Source organism: Eumetopias jubatus, unplaced genomic scaffold (assembly GCF_037043125.1).
Source record: "Eumetopias jubatus isolate StellerSeaLion01/CBP00866 unplaced genomic scaffold, mEumJub1_p1.0 scaffold_7, whole genome shotgun sequence".
NCBI classification, from domain to species: Eukaryota; Metazoa; Chordata; class Mammalia; order Carnivora; family Otariidae; genus Eumetopias; species Eumetopias jubatus.
The window spans coordinates 136,831,430-136,853,496 of NW_028274813.1; the positions used below are offsets into that span (position 1 = coordinate 136,831,430).

A 22,067-nucleotide genomic window follows, 5' to 3' on the forward strand; every position below is an offset into this window, starting at 1 on the left:
TCAAACACTTCTTTTGTTGGTTCTTGGGCTGAGGTCCACCACTTTAAACCCACTTAAACCACTGCTTTTCAGCTAGACATTTACACTAGCTTGGCGAGGGTCTAACAAACAAAACGTACGGTGTACTATGAGATCTAACAGCTACCAGCTGAATATCATCTTAAACAGATGAGTATACTGAAAATAACCCACCAAAGAAAGGTATGAAGCATGGAAATTTTCCCTTTGTCTAAAATTGTCAACAATCGAAATTTATTGGTTCTTTTCAAACAACTACTGGCAACAGTTACAATAAAAAGGTAGAGTGCAGTGCAGTATGATACACAAAAAGAAAATGTAATTGCATTAGAGTTAGACTGTAGGCTCTGCAGTCAGACTGCCTGGATTCAAATTCTGAATTGGGCACTTTACCGTCCGCACAATCCAGGATGCGCTCAACATCCCCGTTTCAGGGAAGAGGGAACAGAGGCTTGGGAGAGCAGAGTTTAGATGCATGTTCTCACCACAGCAGAAGTGTAGGATGTCCTTTAAACCTCATCCTCTCCAAAAACAGATTATTTACTACCAAGGCTTAACTGAATCCATGTTCAATTATAACTCTCTCCTGAAGTTAATAGTGACTTCTGCCTTCCATGGTAAGTACGCACTTGGAAATCTTACTGATCTACTGTAACTACTATAAAGTGACTTAGATCACTTGGTCATCAGCAAGCTCTTTGTCTATTAGGATTTCATAGGCCAAAGATTATAACAGAAAGGCTAAGTCCCTGGTACATTTCTCTATCAAATAGTTACGGAGGTAAAGCAACTGTGTGATGATGCATGCAACTCTATGGAGTGGCTTATCTTTCACACGGGCGCCTGGGTGGCTCAGTCGTTTAAGTGTCTGCCTTCGGCTCAGGTCATGATCCCAGGGTCCTGGGATCGAGCCCCGCATTGGGCTCCCTGCTCAGCAGGGAGCCTGCTTCTCCCTCTCCCTCTGCCTGCCCTCCTGCCTACTTGTGATTTCTGTCAAATAAATAAATAAATAAAAATCTTTAAAAAAAATAATTAAATAAAATAAGCAAAACCATGCAGTTTTAAATGAACGTACCTGAATGTCAAATTCCATGATAAACTCGACCTCTGAATCACAGGGACACAAGCCCCACTGTTTCTTACTCCAAGCAAACAATATTCCAGCCTCTGCCCAGGTGTGGACCACCAGCCATCTGTGGTCCACAATTCCTTGGCTGCCCCCTTAGCCTAACTTCCTTGGTGATGTCATTGCTCCTCTGGCTTTAAATACTGTGGAAATGCAGGTGACTCACACTGGTATCTCTAGCCTGAACTTCCTCGTCTTCTCCATCCCTGTAACCATCCCTCTGACTGCTCAGGCAACTTTCCTCCCTCCCACATCTCAGCCCTCAACAAGTCCTATCAGCTCTACCTTCAAACTTCATCCACAAGCTAATCACTTCTCATCACTCCCACTGCTGCCACCTGCACCAAGCTACCTTTCCCTCTGAGTTACCAGGAGTGCTTGCTCCCCTGCAGCGTCTTCTCCACACACCAACCAGAGGGGTCCTTCTGAAACAGCTTCCTGTACTCCTCTGCCCCAAACCCCTGGTGCCTGCCCAACTCACTCAGCATAGAACCCAGAGCCTTCATCGGGGACAGGCCTTACAGGATCTGGCCCCTTCCACCTAGATTCCTTGCTGTCCTCATCATGCACACACTTCCTGCCTACAGGCCTTTGCATGCCTCATTCCCTCTGCTAGAGATGGTCCTCCCTGGATATAAACAAGGTTCACTTTCACTTTCTCAGCTGGGCTGGCACTCCCTGACCCCTCTATCACTCTATCCCCTTACCATGCTGTATTTCTTCAGAGAGCTTAGCATCACCTGCCAGTACATCCTCGTCTCTTCTGACGTCCCCACAAAGAAGTAAATGCATCATGAGAGCAAGCTTTGCTGTGTTCACTGCTGCAGCCACGGTGTCTAGAGCACGGCCCGTCAGGGGGCAGGCATAGAGATAGCTCACTGAAGGAGTTAACCATTTTAAAAAATTTAAGTGTGTTTATATCATCTAGGATATTTCAATTTCCATACCCATCTTCCCCTAATGAAACAACCAGAATTCTAAATTACTGCAGAATCAATTCATAACAACATAAAAAGCAAAGAAGCATTCCTCCGGTGGTAAAAAACAAGGATGAACTCATCTTTCTGCCTTAAGTAAACTACATAATTATAAATAAAAATAAGCCTTCTGTCTCTAAATTGAATATTCCTGTTGAAGGGGAATGCACAGGGGTTAACATACACAAAAGGAAAAGTAATACCTAGAGTATTTCTCAAAAGAAAAATCTTTGAAAATAAGTGCCAGACAGCAAAGAAAACAATCTTGTACTGATTTCTTTATCCTCGCAAGGGCTCACTGAGAGAAAACCCAGGAACAAAACACGACAGGGTTAACCATGATGACGTTAGTAGGAGTGCTAGCATTAAATTGCTAAGTGAATGCTGAAAGATTCTTTTTAGCCAGGGAAAAGTTTTGCTGTAATGGTACCATTACAAATTTCTTACAGTAATAACATGGTACATTATAAGCCTGCTCAAATGATAAGCTCTTTATGAGGGTTAGAAGTCTGCAGCCCTCTCAAACAAAGACCTTTCTGTCTTCGATTTCCTAGAAGTCAATAAGCTAAAAATCACATCCTGCACAATATCCACTTAGACTCACAGAAGATCCAGTCTTCTGTGGCTTCGCCCCGGTTCCCAAGGGCACTGAGCGGTCAACACCATACACTACACTTCTGTGTGTCCGATTAGATCATCTCTGGGGTCTAACTACTTTTTATTTTGAAATAATTTCAGGTTTATAGCAGAGCTGTAAAGACAGTAGAGAGAGAGATCCCATCTCTTGACCCAGCTTCCTCTAATGTCAACATCTTATGTAACTACACTCTATGCATATTAAAACTAAGAAACTGACATTCACACAACACCATTAACTAAACCATAGGCTTTATTCAGATTTCATCGGTTTTTCCACAAATGTCTCTTCTCTTTTAATCCAGGACCCCACAATGCTTTCAGCTATCTTGTCTCCTCGGTCTCTGCCCACCCGTGATGGTCCCTCAGTCTTTCCCTGCTTTTCATGACCTTGGCATTTGGAAGGACAATGGTCAGGTATTTTGTAGAATGTCCCTCAACTTGGGTACGTCTGATGTTTTCTCATGACCAGACTGGAGTTACAGCCTGGGGAGGACTAAGGCACAGGTGAAGAGCCGTCTCATCCCATGACATTTGGGAGTACATGATATAAATGACTATTTTAATACTGATGTTAAGGGGGTGTGTCTGCCAGGTTTTCCACTGTGAAGTTACTATTTTTCCTACTCCCTGCTGCATTCATTAAAAATGAGTACAGCCTACAGTCAAGGGGAGAGAAATTAAGCTCCACCACCAGGAGAGAAGATTATTCAAAAAATCTGAATGTTAAAACCACCATAGTAATTAATAAAGACTTTGTAACTCCCTCTTTTTTTTTTTTTAACCGAAATTTGCTTGATTAAACAAATCTCAAGTTATGGTTCATGGCAACTAACAAAAGCTGAGGCAAAAAAAAAAAGCAAGCTAAGGCTCAAGGAAGATTTATAACCAGACCACATAAACAGACATTTGTGAAATCATCAACTGCAGAGACAGAAAGATCTTTAAAAATATCGTTTGGTTTTAGCTTTAAAAAGTGTCTTTCAGTTTAATCTCTGGCCAAAAGTTCTTTGTTTTCGTCATCACATCAAATAGAGCTTCTTCCCTTGTCGTTACTCAAGATTTACTGCTGACCAGCATTCATCCTCACTGACGTTCATCTAGCTACATAACTCACTGCAATTAACACGGCTTCGAGGAGAGAAGAAAGGAAGAAAGATTATAAAGCATTAGTCTGTCGAACATATATGATGAGGGGACACTGTACGCCAAGTTCGCTTCCCTGCCCACTGGACTGTTAAGTCTCTTACTGGAAAGACCAAAGTCCAAACTCCCTTTTCTGTCTTCTCCACTATCTGGACAATGCTCTGCGTTAAGACAGGAGCTAAATGAGATGCCAATTAACCAAAACATAACTTTAGTCTCTACCTAGTTCCAGAACATCACTGGCTCCTAAGAAGTGTTGCTGAGCATTCATGGCATCGATGGTTCTTACACACGAGCAAGAAGGACTATCAGAGAAGCCTATACACAACACAGAGCATTGGACTCCGCCTCCCAAGAGCCTGGTTCTGGGTTTGGGCCTGGAAATTTGCTCTACAACAAACATCTCAAGTGATTCTCTTATAAATAGTTCCCTTTAAAGAGCAACCTAGTGGAAGACTTATGGACCATGCTAATGCTTGAAGTACACACACACACACACACACACACACACTCCCATGTCACTGGGTTTGGAAAACTGATGTCCAACATTCCCTCCTCCGCCTTAAGGAGCTTTACCTCCAACTGTCTCTTCCTGACCCAGAAAACACTGCTACCATCAGGTTCATTCTGGCCTTTGTTCCCTCACTGGTCACTCTGCAGGTGCCAAGCAGTCTTCCCGGTTCAGTTCACCAACAATGATTAAATACTGGAATGACAAACTTTACGAAGCTTTGTTGTTGCCATCCTTAGACCTCTTGCAAATGTGAAGGGATACCATCCTCAATGGGCAGAACAGTCCAGAAATCCAGCCACTTCTAGAGAAGGGGGTGACCCAGACAATGCAAGCCTCCTCTGCACTAGTTTCCCAGTCCATCCCACTCCACTCTAGTGGTGCCAACAGCCCTCCACACTTTCCTGTGTTGCTCACACTACTCTGCCCTGGTTTGTTGGTTTACTACTATTATCAGGTAGTGAGGTATTTTTCATATACATTTGTCCATTTTCACATATTGATAGTACGTCCTTAAAGCTCATTTTACTCTTATTACCTCAAAATGTCTCATAGAGCACTTTGAATACTAATGTGATTTAAAAGGTAGACTGTCAGTTTATTACAGGAAATGAGTCGATGATGTGTGATCTCAATCTTTTCAACTATACAGAAAATATTACTCAGCTATTAGCCTAAGATAAAGAAAATGATATACTGATCCCACCTCCTGATAATGTGGCTAAGGAGTCCTTTCCTGTCAACTCAACCTAAATTAATTATGTCTAGTGGCGACCTTATAACAAGAAAGGTGATTAACATGTAAAGCCTAGAACATCTTTAACACATTCCTACCGAACTTGAACATGATGAAGACAAAGCCTTTTGCCTTTAGGTCCACACCTCCTCCCTCACAAGCCCAAGACTCATATCCCAAATGGTGAAACCATTTCAGAGATGTTTACATACTTATGGAAGGTTTTGTTTTGCCAGTAATTACAGATCCAAAGCAACTAACTTCTCCATTTTAGGTCAACTTTGATTGGTTCTGTCAGAACAGTCTTCTCTAAATTTTAAAAGCAAAAACCAAGCAGTCCAACAGCACAGTGTTCCTACAAGTCATATTCAAGTACTTGTTTATACAGGTCAAAACCTATGCAAAGTCCTCAGGGAATGAGTTCTGAACAGCTTAGTTTTTCAGATACTTAAAGTATTTCATAAGCCCTCGCTCTGTGCCAAGCACTACCTAGGATAATACAGAGCATCTCAATTTACCCTTGAAACAACCCTACAAGGTAGGCAATTTCTTATGCTATTTTTTTTTAAGGAGATAAAGGTCCAGAGAAGTTAGGCAACTTGATGCCCAGGATCACACGGCTGGTGAAGAATGACAAATGAATTGTGGAGATTCAAGCCCAGGCCTACTATGCCTTAGAGCATGTCCTCACCAGTCAGTCAGTCCCCTGCTTCCCTCAACATTTCTGCCATCCGGCCTCATCTTAACACCTCTCACCCCTTGCTCACCCGACTCCAACAGCCCTCTTGCTATGTCTTAAACATCCCACATGTTACTCTTTACTATCTGTCTCTTTGCACACCAGCCCAGCCCCAAAATAACAGGAGAGACCAGGGTCTCTACTTTCTGCACTGCTCTGTCCCCAGTTAGAAGTGTCTTGACCATAGCGGATGTTCAAAATTTATTTGAAAAATAAATATGCATGAATATTCTAACTGATTGGTTGAAAGTCTTTCTAATTTTCAGAGCACGATTCCCTGACTTCTTAAGCAGAGGATAAGAGGATATTCAGAGTGATTTATATAATTGGAAAAAGCAAAACTTAAGCTGTGAAGCTAAGGCTCCATTATTGACAGTCTTTAGGTGACATCAAGGAAAATGGTGAAGTACACATCCAAAAATTCTCTCCTCCATAAAAGCAAAGAGAACATGGGCAAAAACAGCTTCAGGCAACCTTTTCAGGACTCTGGATATTAGCCAAAGGCTCAGAGTAACCCAGGAAATATTTATGCAAGAAAAACAGTGAAATTTTAGCAGGAATAGTGAATCTTGTGGCATTTTAACTTGCCCGTTCCTACTCCCTGTTCCCCAGCAATGTGGTAACCTTGAAAACCAACAGTCCACAATCATGGTGTAAACCAGCAGTCTGGCAGCCACTGGAAGGGGACAGAGCAGGACTGGAGCTCCTTCAAAGCCCCATTCCCAGAGAACTGTCATTATCTGACCTGCATAGTGGTTTCCTAGAAGACCCTACTTGTAAGGCTGTCTTTATTTGACCTGACTCAGAGCCCTCCTATTGCAAAAAGGCTCTTGGCGAGGAAGGGAGGAAATTCTTGTTAAAAACAGTCACAGGCAATTGTTGAATATCATACTGCCTGAGGAGGCAGCTTACAGTATGGGCAAAACACAGGCTAACCAAAAAGCTTAGAAAGAAAAGTTGAGGTATGACATGTCCATAAGGGGTTTTGAAAAGCTTTAATATATTCATGGGAACCTAGAAGACTATGAACATTCATGGGACTGTGCACATGCCCAGGGAAGACCAGAGAAGGCCCTAAGCTCTCAACTCTGGTTGACCTTGAGGTTCTACATAAGCAGGAAGTGAGGCTAATAAGGAAGAGCTGAAAACTGCGTGGTGAGTGTTGGAGGCAAGAACCAGCGAATATACAGAGCCCCTAAGCAAAGCCCGGGAGACTTCTTAGTTCCAGGCATCTAAGGACATCTATGTCCAATCAGGAGCTGACCACTAAGCAAACCAAGCAGATTTTAGTAGCTATACACACACAAAAATACAGATATACTGTATCTGTACAAAACTTCCAGAAAGTCACTAAACAAACAACAGCGATATCATCAAACCCTGGGGAGGGGGCAGAATCTGATTTCCCAGAGTTGCTATCTTACTTTAAATGTCCTGTTTCCAACAAAAAATTATGAGACAGGCAAAGAGGGGGGAAAAGTAACCAATAAAGAGGTAGAAATTATAAAAAAGAGCTAAGTAGAAATTCTGGAGTTGAAAGTCTTAATTAGAACAAAAAATTCACAACAAATTTGAATAGGTAGAAGAAAGGATCAGTAAACTTGAAGACAGGCCAACTGCGATTATCCAGTCTGAGAAACAGAAAGAAAAAAGAATAAAGAAATGAAAAATAAACAGAACCTAAGCATATGCATATGGCAGTCGCAGAAGGAGAAGAGCAAGAGAAAAAAGCAAAAATATTTGAAGAAATGACAGCTGAAAACTTACCAAATTTGATGAAAAACAATCCACACACCCAAGAAGCTCAAAGAAACTCCAAGTACAACAAACTCAGAGAGCCACACCTTAGACACGTCATAATCAAGCTACTGAATGCCAGAATCTCAAAAGCAGCAAGAGAAGAGACTCATCATATATGAGGGATCCTCAGTGAGATTAACAACTGATTTCTCACCAGAAACCATGGATACCAGAAAGCTTCCATCCAAAGTGCTGAAAGAAAAAGACTGTCAACCAAGAATTCTCTACCAACAAAACCATCTTTCAAAAGTGAAGGAGAAATTAGCACATTCCCAGATAGACAAAAACTGTAAGAATCTGTCACGAGCAAACCTGTCCTATGAAAAATATTAAAGGAGGCCTTTCAGACTGAAAGGAGAGGACACGAGATGTTAACTCAAATACACGTAAAGAGCCCAATAAGTAACTACATAGGTAAATATAAAAGACAGTATAAATAAATTGTTTGTAACACTTTTTTCTCTAATCTGATTTAAAAGACAACTGCACAAAGCAGTAGTTACAAATCAGTGTTGATGGTCCTATCACGTATAAAGATATAATTTGTGTGACAATAGGAAGGAGGAAGAAAAAATGGAGCTTTATCGAAGCAAAGATTTTGTATACTATATTATTAAGCTGGTATTAATCCAAACTATCTTGTTATCAGTTAAGATGTTAACTGTAACACTTAGGGTAGCTTTTTAAAAAATAATTCAAAAAAAATAAAAGAAATGACAAGAGAGTGAAAATGTATAAAAACCACTTAAGAAGGTAGCATTGCAGGAACAGAGAAACAAAACAGACATGACCTAGGAAACAAGTAGCAAAATGAAAGACACAAATCCTACCCTATCACTAATGACATTAAATGTAAAAGGATTAAAAACCCCAATTTAAAACTGATCCAACTACATACTATCTTCAAGAGACACACTTTAGATTCAGACACCAACAGGGGTGCCTGGGTGGCTCAGTCAGTTAGGCATCTGCCTTCGGCTCAGGTCGTGATCCCAGGGTCCTGGGATTGAGCCCCGTGTCTGGCTCCCTGCTCAGTGGGGAGTCTGCTTCTCCCTCTGCTCCTCCGCCTACTCATTCATTCTCTCTGTCTCTCTCTAATTAAATCTTAAAAACAAAGACACAAACACTGGGGCGCCTGGGTGGCTCAGTCGGTTAAGCACCCGACTTGGATTTCAGCTCAGGTCATGATTTCAGGGTTGTGAGATAGAGCTCTACGTTGGGCTCCGTGCTCAGTGCAGAGTCTGCTTAGGATTCTCTTTCTCCCTCTCCCTCCGCCCCTCCCTCCGTGCACACACACCTCTCTCTAAAATAAAATCTTAAAAAAAAAAAAAAAACCAAAGACACAAACAGGCTGAAAGCAAATGTATGGAAAAAGATATAGCATGCAATAGTAGCTACAAAAGTGCTGGAATGGCTATACTATCAGACAAAATAGACTTCAAGACAAAAATTGCCACTAAAGACAAAGAGCGAATTTTATAATGATAAAAGGGTTCATCCATCCATAACTGCATATGTAACAGTTATAAGCATGTATGCACCTAACAACAGAGCCCCAAAATACGTAAAGAAAAAAACCAACACAATTGAAAGGGAGACAATGACAATCTAACAGTATCAGAGACTTCAATATCCCACTTTCAATAATGGGTAGAACAAATAGATGAACAGGGATAAAGAAAACAATCAACATACAAATCAACTAGACCAAAGAGATATCCACAGAACACTCAACAGCAGAACACATTCTTCTCAAGTGCATATGCAACACTCTCCAGGGTAACCATATGTTAGGTCATAAAAAAGTCTCAATAAATTTAAAAGAACTGAAATAATACAAAGTATGTTCTCCAACCATATGGAATGAAATTAAAAATCAATAACACAATGGTGGGTCTTAGACTGCTGTGGTGTTCACAGTCTCATTTCTTATTTTTCACTTCTTCTTCGTGTCCTTCCCACTCACTGCTGACATAGTCTTTATATGGTAGCGCCCTTTTTGGATGATAATTTGCCCTTATAATCTATTAAGAGCTTGGAGATTGAACCATCAAACCAGAACAAAAGGCTCCCTATAAAACCACTCGGGGCTCTGCCTTGAAGAAACAGGCAGCGTCAGTGATCAGTATTTGGAGCATCTTATTCTAGCCATTTAGGGGCCTGCCTGGTTCTCAGCCAAGTGGTTAACAAGCAGCCTAAAGGTGTGAAGGCGGCACCACTAGATACAAACCGGCTCCATGACAACCAGCAGTTGAAACATTACCTCTTCCATTATTAAAGAAAAAAACTCCCAGGCTTCTGATATAAAGATGTTCAACATCTCTTTCTAAGCCAGTCAGACTAACAAGGAAAACCTTCTCTTTTTACATATTTTGCTCTAAACTCCCAATTTCCCTTAAAGATATGCTTTCTTTAAAAAGAACATCACTGATCTTACCCCTTCTCTGTACTGTTTTATCTTTAAGATCACTATCACAGGGTTTTTACACTTTTACATTTTTCTCAACTATTTCATAAACATGTTTTTGTCTCCTCAATTAGACAGCCCTTGAGGGAAAAAAAAAAAAGGCCATTTGTGTTTTATTCTTTCGTAGTTTCCAACCCGTTCAGAGAGCAGTGCTGGGCTCACTAATGCTTAACAAATATTGGTTAACTCAGAGCGTCACGCTGGTGTGTCTCAGTATACTGGTGTTTCCCAAACAACTTCAAGCTGTGCCAAGATACAATCCCTTCGGGTCTGGGGCTGGGGGGGGGGGGGGTGCAGCGGGTAGAGGGTGGGGTAGCAGGAGCCCTTTGGGGGCCCCACACATACCTCAATGTGTGTATCATGATGTGAAAAAGGCAGGGAAACACTGGGTTAAGGGACTGATTAGAGACACTGCTGAAAAGAACTGGAAAGAGCCTGAATGTCCATAAAAAAAGATGAAGCTTCTTATGTACCAAATGGAAAATCTTCCAAAGCTTGTGAGTGAAAACCAGCAAGATATGGATAGTACATAACACATGCTACCATTCACATAAAAGGGGTTGGGGGGATATATAGACTTTGTTGCTTATATCTGCATGTGGTACACTTGTAAGGATGAACCACGGTGGCTAATTCGGAAGGGAACCTGGTAGATAGAGATGGGAAAATTTGTCCTGATAAACTCTTTCAACTTCTGAATTTTAAGCCATGTGATGGCATGAAATAAATCTTTTAAAGTTGCCAAATCTACCTATGCCTACCTCCCACTTTCATTAGTAATGATTATTTTCTACTTGAAATACCTTCATTACTAGTCAAATGTTGAATCAAAATAAGAAAAGTCAAGATCTGGTTGCTGGTTAGCCAGCCATGTTCTGTTTGTGAAAATCCACTGAGCTCTACACTTATTGATGATCTGTGCATTTTTCCAAAGGTATGATATACTTCAATAAAAAGTCAAAAATAAAGTGAAAAAATTACTTAGGTCAGTTGTCTTTTTAGTCCCTTATTAAAAGAGTTGTATAGTATTTCATTTATGTGCCTAAATAAATTGTTTCAAATTTTTCAATAATGTTTCTCAAGGGGAACCTGGGTGGCTCAGTCGTTAAGCGTCTGCCTTCGGCTCAGGTCATGGTCCTGGAGTTCTGGGATCTAGCAGCATCCCAGCTCCCTGCTCAGCAGCTCCCTGCTCAGCGGGGAGGGAGTCTGCTTCTCAAGGGAGTCTGCTTCTCCCTCTCCCTCTGCTCCTCCCTCCGCTCCTGCTCTCTCTCGCTCACTCTCCCCTTCAAATAAATAAAATTTTGAAAAATAAGAAGAAGAATAATACTGTTTCTCAAAAAAATCCCATGTAACTTGAGTTATAAGGCTGGGCCCATGAGACCAGGGGGAACCAGGTTTGCCTGCTCCACTTTCCCAACAGTATTAACGGCCTCAAGGCCCACATTCTCGCTCTGGGCTGGGAGGTTTCAGTAAGCACTGAGGAGCGCTCATTACTAAAAACCACCTTATGGTTTACTATATGATAACCACATTTTTTTATTATGAAAATGAAATATTTAAAGCCAATTATCAAAAATGCCTTAGTCACAAAAGACTAAGAAAGAGCCTTGTGCAAACGGTCCTGACTGAAGGAGGCTTTAGAGGCATGACAGTCAAATGGCAATCCCTGACCCTGGGCTGGGTCCTGTGAGGAGGGAGTGTACCGTGTCAACAGATAAAATCAGAATATAAAGTTTCCATGTTGAACTTAAGATGTACTGTGGTTATAAGAGAGAATTTCCCCATCCTTAGTCAAAATACATTGGTGTTAGTTAAAGTAAAGAGCCACAATGTTTAAGTTACTCTTAAATGAGGGACAGCTCTATGGCCCTGTATGCGGGGATGTGGGGAGACACTCAGGAACAGAGGCAAATGATAATGCAAGTGGTGTAAAATGTTAACAGGTTAATTTGAGTATAAGGCGTATGGATGTGCTTTGGGCTATTTTGTTTTTCTGTGAAATTAAAATTATTTCCAAATAAAGTTTTTTAAAGCCATATATTAATAAATAACCACCAATAATAATCAAAACAAGCTTAGAAATGAATCTGGATTTCGATTATGATGGTTGTTCTCACGAGCCATTTTAATTATGTAAGTGTAATCCTAAGGCATTATTCAAACTTGCAAAAAAAAAAAAAAGTACACCTTCCGGCTACATTTGTAAGAGCTTAAATAAGCACCTTCTGAGACCCAAAGCTTAACATAATTGTCTTTAACATAAGACTCCACACCTCAATCATTTCTCATAATGTGAGCCTTAATGGAGAAAGTAGATTTACAGGAAGTTTAATAAAAGTTCTCATCCACATGAGGGATTAATCTTGCCTGAGTGGTGAACGCGATGATAAATCCTAATAACAACTTAGGTTAAGAGCCCTTAAAGCCCTACCAAAAAAGCAAAAGAAATCAAAGGTCTAATAAAATGGTACATGTGCCCATAGATGTGATTCTTAAAAATGAGAAAGAGGAAGAACTGCACCCAAAAGACAGAATTTTAAATCTGCAGAAAAATATCTAGAAGACAATTCCTGTCACCCAAGGAAGAGAAGAATTTCTTACACAAGACAGAGAAAACACAAACCATACAGGAAAAGAAAGAGACTAGGCTACGCTTAAAATTCACAATTTGCATGTGAATATCATATTTAAAGTGAAAGGACAAGCCACATTCTGGGAGAAGATAATCTCCCACAAAAGGAGCTCCCAAAAGGGCAGTACCTAGGAAAAGCTCGGTCATCATAAGGCACTTAAACACAGAAAAGCAGCAGGGACACCACCCAAAGCCGACCGCCCCCACACTGCCCACGCTCCTCCACACTTCTCGGGAGATCCTAGGCAGGGATGGGAACCACCCAGGGAGGGAGCTCCCTCCTCCACCAGATCCCTTTGCCAGGTACCTCTAGACAAAGAGGTGGCTCCCAGTGCCCAGAAAGGATGACTTCCAGCATCCCAACTTCAGGCCTGAGAGAATTCTGGTTATTACAAGATAATAGGGTGAAAACAGCCCTGAAACTGTCTCCCAACCCTGGCAGCCCCAGGACAATACTTTCTAACAACCTCTGGGCACTAACGCTAGGTCAGAGTTCTTGATCAACAAGATACTGGCTCCGCTGGTGTCTATCTAGCACTATGTAATGTGAAATATAACGGCACTACAACACTAAGACATTTTTTTCTTTTTTAAATTCTCTCTCAAAGATAGGCCTAACCTCTACAATCCCAGCAGAGGGCTAGCTTCTCAGAGATCAGGGATAGCGTAAAACATTCCAAAATACACAAGGCACTGCATGTTTTAACCATAATGAAACATGTTAAGGTTTTAACTACTAAATTAAGAATGGGGAAAATGCAGAAACACTGCCTTTTGTATTCTGCTTGAAACTGCATGATATCCCCAAAGAGCTTTCCTCGCTGCAAAAGTCCATGACAACAGAGATTCTGCCCGCCCCCCCCATCCAGTGACCAATCCTCCATGCACGGGAGGTGGGGGGGGGGGAGGTGGAGAGACCCAGAGATCAGAGTCACATTTGAGATTTAAAATATATATCTTTTATAATTAGAAATGAACATGAAAACTACCTCCTGTATTCTTGAAAATGTCCACTTCTCTGAGAGTTCAAATGAAAGAAACAGTTATTAGGAAACCTTTAAAAGCAAGTCCGCGGGGGAAGGCAAGTACTGGCAAGAATACTCTTTCTTCATTCAAGCACTTTAGAAAATTGACTCATAACAAAAGCTAACAGTTTACAACAGAAAGTGTGTTTCTGTTTCTTAGGCAAGGGTCTGCAAACTCCCTCTGTTCCTCACAACTACCGGTAGTTTATCAATCTAAGCACAACACAACCTAAATAATTTTTTCCACTCTGACTAACATCAGATCTTGTAACTGCGGGCAAGAGGTGCACATCTGCCAATAAAAACAGAGAAAAGTCAAAAGCTAACTCATGTTCTCGAGAACGTTTAAAGAGAAAACATCTACAACTAGACTTCCTACAAAAAATTGCACTTGGTGTCAAGATAACTCAGAGACTGCCTACCAACTATTCTGAAAAGAACAACCATGTTGCAAACTTACAGGTTACAATAACTGTCTAAAAAGCCAAGGTTTAAAATAAATGCAAAGTCAAATGCAATTGGCATTTTTTTTACATCATTACTCATTTTATGAATTCTAAACATGTTGAGTTTCAAAACTGTGTGGGTCATCGTGACCAGATGAGAAAAGTCAGGCCTTTGGAAGAACAGGGACTGGGAATGTTGACACACTTGCAATCACACCTGCAGAATCAGCAGAAGTCAGAGTCGATGAATTTTCTGGACAATCATGAAAATACCACTGTTACCTACAATGAACCATATCGTTTCTTTGGGCTCCAAATGCCATTATTTATTAACTAAGGTATCAGGACAAAAGTATCAGAGGTATGTCCTAAAAATGAAGGATTAAAGATACGAAGAGGGAATTCAAGTTTAAAAAAACTCAGGTAAAAACGTACAATACCTTCAAACCAACTTCAAGCCTTAAAAAAGATATCATCACTCATTTCCTATGATTGGTTCAGAACTAATAATGTGATTAACAGATTTTTTTTTTTTTTTTTCTGTTCTTACCTCGTAAGACCAGACACACTGCACCCCCGCAAACCTCCGGACACATCTTCCCACCTCCACGTCCTCGTGAGTAGTGTACATTTCCCGGAGACACTTTCCAATGTGTGGTACCATTCTCCGGAGAACCTCCCGGCTCATGATCACACCGGGCCCCCCCATGCAGAAGTTCTCACCGGGTTCCAGGGCCAGTTTCCCCATTTCTTCCGTGGTGCCCAGTCCTGTCTGCCCGAGAAAGAGGGGCTCACTGCTATTCAAACTCCTCAGAAAATTCTCCAGACGGTCTCCTTTGATATACACGTCATCATCTGCTCTCATAAACCATTCATACTTGTCCAAGTAGTGGTCATGCATGTACTTGAGCATCATGAAAGACTTCTTCTGGGGTGGGTAGGAGTCGTCCACGCCCCGGAGTGGCACTATCGGGATTGGTATCGATGTGTCTGAACCCTCACTAGAGAAGAATTCGACTTTCCCAGGAATTGTCTTGGACCATGTTCTGGAATTAAAATAAGTATCAGTGAGAGAACAGTTTATTTCAAGCTTCTCATTCCCAGAAATTCACATATCTACTCATGCTGAATCACTGTGTGTTCAAAAGGAATGATAAAAAGCTACTTCATCTGCTTGCTTCGCCTTAACGGAAGCCCAGGCTACGGGGTATTGCAAAGCCCAAATTCATTTTCAAAAGAACCCCAACAAAAAATAATGATGAAGTGTTCAAATATTTCCAGGATAACTAAGTTTTAGCTGTGGCTGAAAACCAAATTGGCAGGGCACCAAGGTCTAGATCTCCAGGTTAATTTCCTGATACTTATCAAGCCCCTACCCACAAACTCCTCCACTCTATAAGACAATTAAAAATCAAATTCTTTTTTTTATTTTTTCCTCTCTTCCCCTATGATCCTCTGGTTTTGTTTCTTAAATTCCACATATGAGTGAAATCATATGATAATTGTCTCTAATTGACTTTTTTTGCTCAGCATAATAAAATAAGACGAAGTCCGAGAGGGAGACAAACCATAAGAGACTCTTAACTACCGGAAACAGACTGAGGGTTGCTGGAGGGGAGTGGGGGGGGAGGGGTAATTGGGTGATAGGCATTAAGGAGGGCACGTGATGCAATGAGCACTGGGTGTTATATGCAACTGATGAATCACTGCATTCTACCTCTGAAACTAATAATACACTATATGTTAATTAAATTAAATTTAAATAAAATTAAATTTTTAAAAAAATCAAATTCTTCATTCAACAAAGCTTCTCTGAACGCACATCAAGTGCCAAGTATGTGCAAGGCCAGGGGAGATGCACAGTGAGCAAAACACAGACGCCAACTCATGGAGCTATCATCAGGAGAGACAGACGTTCATCAAGGCAGTCACACACCAGTGTACTTACTAGTATGAACTAAAACAAGCACCCTGAAAGAAAGGCGCACAGCCTTACTTAGAGAGCACTACAGAAAGAACCAACTAGACACACAGCACAGAGAACGCGTCCCCGAGACAGGGGTGAACGTCAAGGATGACAAACAGGCCCAGAAAGCAGTATATGGGGACAGGGTGGGTTGCCACGAGGGGAGCAGGCCCCCTAGAGCTGGGGCCCTCACGCGGTACAAGCTAGGAAGGAATGGGGCAGCAGCCATGCTTTCCACAGTCCTCAGGGGTGAGGGGCCGGCTGAGGCCACCAAGAGGAACTGCTGCAGCAGCTGACACAACAGAGTCATCAAGGGTAACTGCTCCCCCCACGGCAGGAGAAGAAAGTCAGGAACCTGCTGCTGAACAACTGATTTAAGGCCATCATGTTACATCTGTCCCTATGCTTTCTTTATACTAGAAGTAGTCCAGCTCCAAAATGCACTTACACAGACTACTTCTAGGAAAAACATCCCAGAATATAAATGAAGCAGTCAATTTAGCCCTAATGAGATCAAAAAAAGGACCCTTCCCAGGTGATATTCTCCCCAATATGTTTTTGTTTTACTTATCTGTTACAATTACATGTATGGGGTGAAAAGTGAACTTGACAGGTCAATGAAAACGACATATTTCTTAAAGGAAAGTCTTAGGGAGAGAAACAGTTGAAAAAGATACACACCAAACCTCTGGTGAAGGGGTACAGAAGAAGTAGGGAAATGGGAAGGGCGGGGAAGGGCATAAAGAGAACTTTCTTTATTCTGTGTTATGTCTAAATTGAGGAAAATTTTTATAAGTATGATTACTTTTTTTGGAAAAAAATTTAACTGTGATAAAATATACAGAACTTGAAAATTTACCATTTTAACCATTTTTTTAAGCATAATGTTCAGTGGCATTAAGCACCTTCACATTGTTCTTCAACATCACCACCCTCTGTCTCTAGAACTTTTTCATCTGCAAAACTAAATTTCTGAAGCACAGTATTATTTTTGTAATTTTATAAACCACCTACAATGAGGCACTTAAAAAGCAATTACTGGCTTTTAATTCAATTCCTAACCCAAATGTAGACAATACAAAATGACTTCAAACTTCTCTCATTCAAGCAGAGGAAGAATTCGATGAACTTTCTGCCAAACATGCTTCTCGAAAAATCTGAGGACTACATCCATATCGTTTTTCATTAAAGGTAGGATGACTATAAGATACACCATTGCTTTTTGTACCAATAACAAAGAAAAAAAGTGCCAATTATAATCACATAATGCCAGCAACTGTAAAATGTATCCTGATTTCAGCGATGTTAAAATGTGGGGGAAAAAAATCATCTTAGAATGATGTAAGCCTGTAGCAGTAATGTTTTTCCCTTAAGGCCTATGGATTTAAAATGGACCTATGGAGTCTTATGCCATTTACAAAACTCTTTAACAAAGAATTCGGCATATATGGGACCTGATGGGACTCCAGATGCTATACCACGTACTGTACTTCATTTTCACCAAGGATAAGCTCCTGAAAGAAAAGGATGAAAAGTAAATGTGGCAGGAATGGGGCAATTTAAAGAGAAACCAACCCTTTCCATAAAGAGACAAGTCTCTTTAAAAATGAGAATGAGGGGCACCTGGGTGGCTCCATCGTTAAGCGTCTGCCTTCAGCTCAGGTCATGATCCCCGGATCCTGGGATCGAGCCCCACGTCTGGCTCCCTGCTCGGCGGGAAGCCTGCTTCTCCCTCTCCCACTCCCCCTGTTTGTGCTCGCTCTCTCACCGTCTCCCTCTCCGTCAAAAAATAAATAAAATCTTAAAAAAAAATAAAAATAAAAATGAGAATGAGAATGAACTACAATCTACACAGGATGTATAATAACCTAAAGACCCCCTTCTCACGTGGTAATCTAGAGGGGAGAGGGCTTCCCAACCCCAGGAAGTTGGTGACCATGAAGATGTACTAAGAGGACCCCCAACCAGGTCAAGGAGCCTCTGACTCCTTCCTTCAGTAGAAACGATTTTTGTTTGGCAGTCACAACAATTCTTTGAAAAAGTAATTAGTTTCAGTAGCTGGCACATACAAGAAGTCAATACATCCTGCTCACTCGCATGAAAAAAGTGACTTAAAGCGTCATGTGTGCATAGACACACACAAACGCGCAGAAATCATTTGTCTCTGAGACATTTCCAAGTGAGCTTATCACTTTCCATAAGACACATTACCATTTCCTACCATTCCTACATGCAGAAAGAACCCGACTTAATCAAACCACAACCAGAAAACAATTATTAAGAGGTAAAATTCACAGGCATGATGGAGTTAAAATATACTACCATTCACAGTACTCCTGAAATCTAAGTTACAAATAGTCTGCATTATCTCATAATTGATTATACATGAATAGCGAATAACATCAGCCTAACTTTAGCTTCTACCCAATTGCTTCTGAACTAAAATGTGATTAATAAAACAGACCAAGTTCGAAATAGTAAATACAGAGTAGCCAACCCCAGAAGCCATTAAGATATTAAAGCACCATGACATTATCTGAGACGTGGGTTGGGTAAGACAATGCCTGCCTTCAAAGGAACAACCTACTCAAGAGACAGCACACAGGGTGATGGTTAAGAGCATGGGTTCTGGAATCAGGTTTTTGGGGTGAGAGTCCTGGCTCCACTTTGGGATAAGCCACTGTGTGCCTCCCTTTCCCTGTCTGTAAGCCGAGGATAATAACGCTACCTGCCTTACAGGGTTGCTGTGAGGGCAGGTGGGTTCTTATATCTAAAGTGCTCAGATGTCGCCCTGGCATGCAGGAAGCATTATGTGAGTGTGACTTATTAAGCAAGACAGGAGTGTGCAAATAAAGTAAGATAGTGAAAGAGAAAATGAAGGGCACAGGGGAGTGTGGGCTGAACCTGAAGCGGTCGGTCACAGGCTCACACACGGGCGTGGAGGCATTATGGAGAATGCCACCCCTCCCAAGTCTGGCTAAAAACCCGACCCTCAGGCAATCTCTGAGAATTCCGTTTTACTGTCCATCTTAGACAACATTAGGGCAGAAGAAGTCCAGTAAGACTTTAATTTTTAAAACTGTTCTCACTTCTAAACACCAGAATCCTTCCTATTAGACTGAGCATCGACATGCATTTTCGTCTGGGCCCCTCCTCGGCCCAGCAGACAGAACATGCAAAGCAAGTGCTAACAAACCGCCATCGCGGAGGCGATTAATGCCTAAACTGTGACTTGAAATCATGTAATTTGTCCAAGAAGAGAAACCAATTAATTTTAAAAACAGACAATCTAACCTCAAACCATCCTTAAAAGCCTCTCTGCAGTTTTATGGTAACTCCACCCAATTATTATCTTTTCCTTTTTAGGTAACCCAGGGAAAAACCTCAAGCTGCCCTTTTCTGTTCTAAATGACTGGTGGTTTGAGGGAAATCTCTCAAAATGAAGTTTCTGTAAATCCTCCAATCTTAAGAAATTATGATCTTTTCATGGAGGGTACCTTTGGCTTCAAGAGCTCCCGGAAAAGTGAGAGTGTTCTGGAACTGGAATTGTGATTCACCATCCTGGGGGACCTGGGGGAGTGGCTTAATGGGAAAGAAGTAAGGGAGACACTGCTGAAGCAGCAAGCTGGCCCTCCTTCCGTGACAGAAACAGGTCGAGCTCCTTATTTTCATAAGCAAATGTCAACTTTGCCATTGACAAGTTTGTTACCGGGAGCAAAGAGTTCTCCCTTAATTGAAACCACAGAACATCTGCAGAGGCCCTTGCCAGCCAACTCAATTTTCAATGTACTGATAACCAACTCTTGCTAAAGCCCAGATTAAGACAACTGAAATCTGAGAGCCAAGCAAGCTATCATCTTTTCCTCCAGGCCTCTAAATGCTATCCCTACACCGAGTTAAATCACGGTTAAGTGATGCAGCTGGACAATATTAGCTTCGCCCTTGCTGAATGCCTTTGCTGACTCAGGACTTCACATAGTCTCCCTTTCTGTTATCATTTTAAGAAAAACTACATAAAATACGTTTCTGTACAAAACTGCATCTACAGCATGACTCCCGTCGTAAGTACACATTCATAATACATGGCTAAGTTTAACAAGCAAGCCAGAGTACATCCCTGTGATGTGTACTATTAAGGGAACAAAAGTACACATACAAAAATATTTTACAACTTTACCCCAAAGTGTTTACTATGGTTATTTTTGGGGATGGAGGATCAGAAGACATTTAATTTTCTTCCTATTTTCTACATTTTCTAAATTTTCTGCAACAGATAGGTATATTTAAAGCTGGAGAAAAACTTTAAGCCAAAAAGCATCCAAAGAAATGAAAAGATTTGACATCAGAAAATTCTACTTTTGTAATAAACATTTTTTTCTATCCAATGGACAAAAACTAAAAAAAAAAAAAAGGAGTAAGATTGAGTATTTTCACATTTTCTGTATTTTAATAGCTTACAGTGATTTTTACAAGTAAAAAACGGGACATCTTCTGTGATTTCCCCAAAATCACAAATATATTGTCAGACAGTTTGAAAGGATTCACATGATCAAATCATCTCAGAATCTGGAGTCATGGAAGGGAGAATATCATTTTTTCCCCTTGCAGAAGTGACAGATAATAGGAATTAAAGGTATATATTTATATTCTTCCGTGTAACAGAAAAGATTTAAGATAACTTAACCAAAAGGCATACAGCACAAAAACATGAGCAAGAAAATAAGGCCAAAGAAAAACAAAAGTAGAGAAATCAGAGCGGGGTCCCACTACGGGTCCCAGGGGGATGAAATCCTGGTAGGGGCTGCCTGCTCAGCTCTCTGCCCATGGGAAAGAAACACGGAACCAACTGGAGTCCTCTGAACAGATGCCACCCTGAAGGAGGGCGCCCACACAGTGAGACCAAGAGCCGTCACGTGGTCTCTCCGTCTGCTAACGGTGGGTGCCAACCAGGAAGCAACCAAGAGATGTCGCAGGACTATGTCCCACTGCTCAGGGTTAAGGGAAAGGACTATTCCAGATACTAAGACCTGACAGAAATTTCTCCCCCGGGGGTCCATGATAGGGAAAGCAGGGCACATGTAGTGAGCATCCTTAGAGGAAGCACAAATGTGATGGAGCAGCAGTAGGAGCTCATCATCCTCCCAAAAAAGTACATGGAGGACAGTTCTTTGGTGCCAGTCAGAGCAGCCATGCACTTGAACTTGATCAGGCCTTGGGAAAACTCACAGGTCTTCCCAGGCTACCAAGTGATGACTCAAGGCTTCTCCTGGAGCCGAAGGAATGCCCTCCGGCAAGATGCTGTAAGCATTATTCAGTCCATTATCTCTGTCCTGTGTTGGAATGAGGAACAAGCATACTTAGCTGGTTTCCCTACCCCTTATGTGGTTTCCGGATACATGGTTTCCTCTTTTAAAGTCTTTAACTGTCTTACTGTGTAACCTTATGACGTGAACAATCTCAGTTCTTTTTGGAAATAGGTGGGAAATAGAACAGAAATCACAAATGGTGGGAAAAAATTTTTTTGACGAAAAATCAAATTATATTCTTTACCATTAATCCTACAAAGTGGACTTAAGGTGAAAGCAAGCATTAAGACTTTTTTCCCCTCAATAAAGCCACTGGCGGGTGGATTACAGCTTCCCACCTCAACAATGGTCTGGGCACTAGCCCAAGAGGCAGTTCCAAGGTATTAAGGGCTACCAGCAACCTGCCCTTTGAGCCCAGGTTCACAGCAAACAGTGGAAATACTCATCAGTACAGACCACAAAAACGCCCTCTTTGAAACCTAAGAATTAAAATTTCGAGTGTTAATAACAGAAGGCAAATTCTGGTCTCATGATAC

The 22,067-nt window shown here is 41.3% G+C and overlaps 1 protein-coding gene across 1 annotated transcript in view; it reads right to left on the bottom strand.

The window, feature by feature from the left end:
* Window positions 1-22,067, bottom strand: part of CHSY1 (chondroitin sulfate synthase 1) — a 69,915-nt gene that overhangs the window by 39,916 nt on the left and 7,932 nt on the right. Inside the window, exon 2 of the mRNA XM_028122800.2 lies at window positions 14,810-15,305. Within this exon, the coding sequence (XP_027978601.1) occupies window positions 14,810-15,305 (496 nt within the window). The remainder of the gene's footprint in view (window positions 1-14,809; window positions 15,306-22,067) is intronic.